We start from the raw sequence: 4,346 nt of genomic DNA, 5'->3' as shown, positions 1-4,346 counted from the left end.
TTAAACCCCTACCCTTCTTCCTTTCTGTACCCTGTTTAAACCCCTACCCTTCTTCCTTTCTGTACCCTGTTCAAACCCCTTCCCTTCTTCCTTTCTGATCCCTGTTAAATAATATATTTCATTTTGTTAATTTTCAATTTGGTGCAAGGTTTTCATTCCCCCTGCCTTCCTTATTTACCTCTCTATCTGGGAAACTGAGGGATAAGGGAGGTGGGACACAGTTCTGCCTTCTAACCGGGACAGAACACCAAACAAGGAAAATGAACACAGGAACATTACAAACAGATCACTGCATCAGTCAGCCTTTATTGAGCAGTTGCTAGTCTACTTCATTTCCATTCTAAATCCATATTCAGCAGCTTATGCTCTACAGGATTAGGATTTCCAGCTTGTGTCCATGAATGGCAGATGGTGAATGTTGACTGGAAGTTTTTTTTTCATAAAACACTGTTCAGATAACAAGTTGTGGAATGGACTTTCAAAAATTATTAGTCTATAGAAAAGGAGTCTAATAGTCTCATCTTGAAAGAAGTCCTAGTAGTTTTGCAAGAAAACAAGTAAACAAATCTCTTTGTCATTGGGGCTCCCAACAGCACCTCCTCAGTCTGATTAACAGCTCTGAATTCTGACTGTCACCACCAGATCTTAAATTTAGTCAGATCTTTAAATGCAGTGGGGCATGTCATACCACTCACTCACAACTACGTTTTGCAAGTTGTTTGCCAACTGCCTCTTTTAGCTTTACAAGTATTTTCACTAAAGAGAATTAAGGTAAGAGTTAACCCCATAACTTCATTAAACAAATCATACAAGCTCATGCTTCTGTAAAGTCACTCCTTGCTTGTTCTTGTGCACAATCTGTTGGCAATGGGATTTTAGTCATCCTATTATGGCCCATAGGGAAGTGCTGGTGCAGTGCTTTTATGTGAAGTTCCCTCCTCCCAGCTAGCAAAACAAGTGGCACAAACTAATGTAAGTTAGAGCATGACTTGTTGCAAAGGGGAAATAATATCTGCTGTCAGAAGAGCCCAAATTGCCAACTAATTCTAACTGGAAGCAATGGCCACACTGACTACAGGCCATCCCACTGCACAACACTACTTATGTTCCTTGCCCAGTTAGTGAGATTACTTTCTACTAGAATGCTCTCCTTGTCAACAGTGTAGTAGTACCTCTGTCTTTTAAGGCATCTGCCTGTTCTTAAGTCTCCACATAGATTTGGAATTCCACCCTACTCAGGTATTTTTAGGACTTACCCATCTTCAAGCCACCTGGTGCTCTCACCTCTGAAGAAGAAATTCAGCTCTTAATTGAAAGAGAATTTCTCTCCACAGTGTAGCAGCTCAAATAAGAAGAAATGCTTCACAGTAATTGTATTTTCTCCCAGGTAGACACTCAACATGCTAAGAAAAGCCTGGAAGACTAACTTTGCTCAACTTGCAAACCCTTTTGCATTTTCCATCTGCAGACTCTGAGCATTTTAAATCTACAGCATCTGAAGCATTGAAACAATGAACAGGTCTCAGAATCAGCAGTTACTGCAAACACAGCCCTGCCAGCATCACACAGAGCCTTTCCACAAGCAGATTACAGCCAGGCATTCACAGGATGTCCCTGGGGAAACACAGGCTACTCCTTTAGCTGTTTCCTCTCTATAAGGCAAGTTCAGTCATGAGAACAGTCTGCTCCCAAACTTTTAGGCTACCTGCTCTGAAGGAACACTTGGAAACTACTGGAAAACACATCTGAAAGACTTTCTGGAGCTGAAATAGAGAACTGCTGACCAAATCTTCTACCCTTCTCCTCCAGTCAGAAGAACCTGCTTACCTTCCATGCCAATAAGAAGCAAGTTAGAAGTCAGCTGACCCCAGCCACGTTTCCCTTGCTGTTTGTTAATCCAGTTCCAGTTGAAACCAAGGAAATCCACCACAATCTTCCTTCCAACTGTGTCATTCAGGGTTTGTTGCAGATATAGCCTGAATTTTCCCAGAGAAAAGCAGAAATCAGTTATTAAGCTTTGTTACAAAGACCTATCTCTACATCTCTTCAGAAAGGTTTCAAAACAAAAAAACTTAACTCTTAGAGATTGTTTTATCACCACACACCATAAACACTTTTGGAAGGAAACAGTTTCAAGAAATCCCCAAACTTTGCTGAGAGATTTCCTCATAGAGAAGGGATGAGAACTCAGTTCCACTTGAACAATCACAATGGGAAAAAGAGTGGGAGGAAGAAACTGTGAACAGACTGGCCACTGTCAAACATCAACCACACTCATGAATAATCCCCAGACAAATGCCACCACTCTAACTCATCTGTATAAGAGTCATCTCTTCTAGACCAGTGTGTGAGGGCAAAAAAAGGCTCAGGGAACCCTGCAGATTTCAGGATCAAATTAAAGTCACACTTACTTTTAGACATAGAGGATCAGAGAACTCAAACACCTGTATTAGCAATCACAGTATTACAGCCTGCTGTCTGCAATGCTGGGAGAAAAGTGTTTTTTTAAGCTCAAGGATTGCCTTTTCTCTCAGCAAGCACACACCTGAATCTCAGAAAGAAAAGCACAGATCACAAGTGGGCAAGGACACCAAGTTGCTTCCACAAGAGACAACTGAACATCTGTAAGTCCTTTTAGAGGGCTGGCAACTGATGAATTCACTGAGGGGTCAGGGACAGTTGCTAATATTATACAGAACATATTCTGTATAAAGGTGAAGCTCCTCTGAGTAACTTAAAACCATGTCAGTGGTGGAGGCCATCACCCCCAACAAATACACAGCAGGTATGCAACCCTTCCCCCTCATCCTGCAAGAGGGTTACCCCCAGCTGCCCCAGTGTTCTCTAAAAAAGGCTGAGTGCCACAGCCTGTACCTTTCCATGGGGTAACGAAGCTCCTCCACCAATACCAGAGCTGCCAGAAGAAAGTAAAGCTTAAGGCTTTCTCTAGCCTAAACCTACCTCAGACAGAGAAGGAAAAAAAGTTTTAAAATCTCTGCAGACAATGGGAACAGTTTGATTAACTAATGACTTTTCAAACTGGGTAACAAGGCTGCTGTCAACCAGCAGCCCTGCAAGAAAAGCAGGACTATAAAAAAAAAAAAAAACATTAAAAGTGTGAAAGGTTTTAATCATCAACCCTCACTGAGGAGAAATTCACCCCCCACTTAGCCCTGGAGAAACACAGAAACCTCCACCTATCACTTACCTCTCGGCACTCCCTTTTTGTTGTATTTCTTTGAGTCTGTCCACAAACTCAGTAAACTTCATCTCTTCCCTGCTCGATTTGGGTTTGAAGTTCTTAAAATTGGCCATCTTCTTCTCGTCGTAGTACAAGAACTTGTGTGTGCTTGCACTGTACACTGAGAAGTCCCCATTGCCAATGTTTTCCTGGAGGTAGTCCAGGTCCCATTTCAGAGCAGGATAAACCAGATTGGTGTCTGTCAGCACCACGGGCTCCTGGAGAGAAACAGGAAGTTTATAGATTCGGGGACCTCTTGAACCTGGGCACGATCACGTTTGCTACTGCACCCACACAAACTCTCTTTGAAAATGGGGATTTGGAGCCAGCATTAGAGCCACCTTGGTCTAGGGAGAAAAACAAGCAAAGCATGATAGGCAGCATGCTCCTGTTAGCAACGGGAGCGAGTCCACTCTCTGCTCAGCTGACCTCTGACACAGGAGGGTAGACAAACACTAGCTGGGAACAGTTCTAGGCCTAACTTGGTCATGCCACGTAGCAAGGAAACACAGTACACTCTGGTCTGGTCACTTCCAGCCTCAGCTATGGAGCAGTAAATGCTAGCAGAAAGATAACTCTGAAGGCAGAAACAGAGACAGCACTCATCTCTTTCCTCAGAGGATCACAGATAACTTTAAGCCATCAAAAAACATGACATTACCACATCTCTTCTACACTGTAAGAAGAACCACAATAAGAAGAAGACAAAGGGCATCACCTACCCCCTCACCTACCAATAGGGAATAACCTAAGTGTGAATGACAGCTGCTGTATTACCAAGCCATGCATGCACCACCTCTCTTCTTGCAGGCCTTCTTTAAAAACATCAACCAGCAGTCTCAACAGAGCAGGACTGAGCTTGTCCAGAACCAATACAAGAGCTGCTGTAGCAAGACAACCTTCCCACGTGTGGTCACTCTCACTGAGAAAATAACAAATACGTACCCGTGTTGTTTTACACAACGTTTCCCCCATTCCAACCCAGAAAACAAAACACTCCAACCAAATGCTTCCTGCCAATCCCACAACTCCACACACTTCTTGGGTACCGAAAAGAAGCACTCGCTACCAACGACGAGGAACGGGACGGGGGCCACAGCCGAGC

General features: G+C 43.4%; 1 protein-coding gene across 1 annotated transcript in view; it reads right to left on the bottom strand.

The window, feature by feature from the left end:
* Window positions 1-3,459, bottom strand: part of HIF1AN (hypoxia inducible factor 1, alpha subunit inhibitor) — a gene marked incomplete at its 5' end in the record, with an annotated part of 7,325 nt that extends 3,866 nt beyond the window's left edge. The window contains 2 exons of the mRNA XM_008939331.1: window positions 1,828-1,976; window positions 3,209-3,459. Of these exons, the coding sequence (XP_008937579.1) occupies window positions 1,828-1,976; window positions 3,209-3,459 (400 nt within the window). The remainder of the gene's footprint in view (window positions 1-1,827; window positions 1,977-3,208) is intronic.
* Window positions 3,460-4,346: the final 887 nt, after the last annotated feature.

The sequence above is a fragment of the Merops nubicus genome, unplaced genomic scaffold (assembly GCF_000691845.1).
Source record: "Merops nubicus isolate BGI_N331 unplaced genomic scaffold, ASM69184v1 scaffold29804, whole genome shotgun sequence".
Lineage (NCBI taxonomy): Eukaryota > Metazoa > Chordata > Aves > Coraciiformes > Meropidae > Merops > Merops nubicus.
This window is presented reverse-complemented; position numbering and strand designations above follow the sequence as displayed.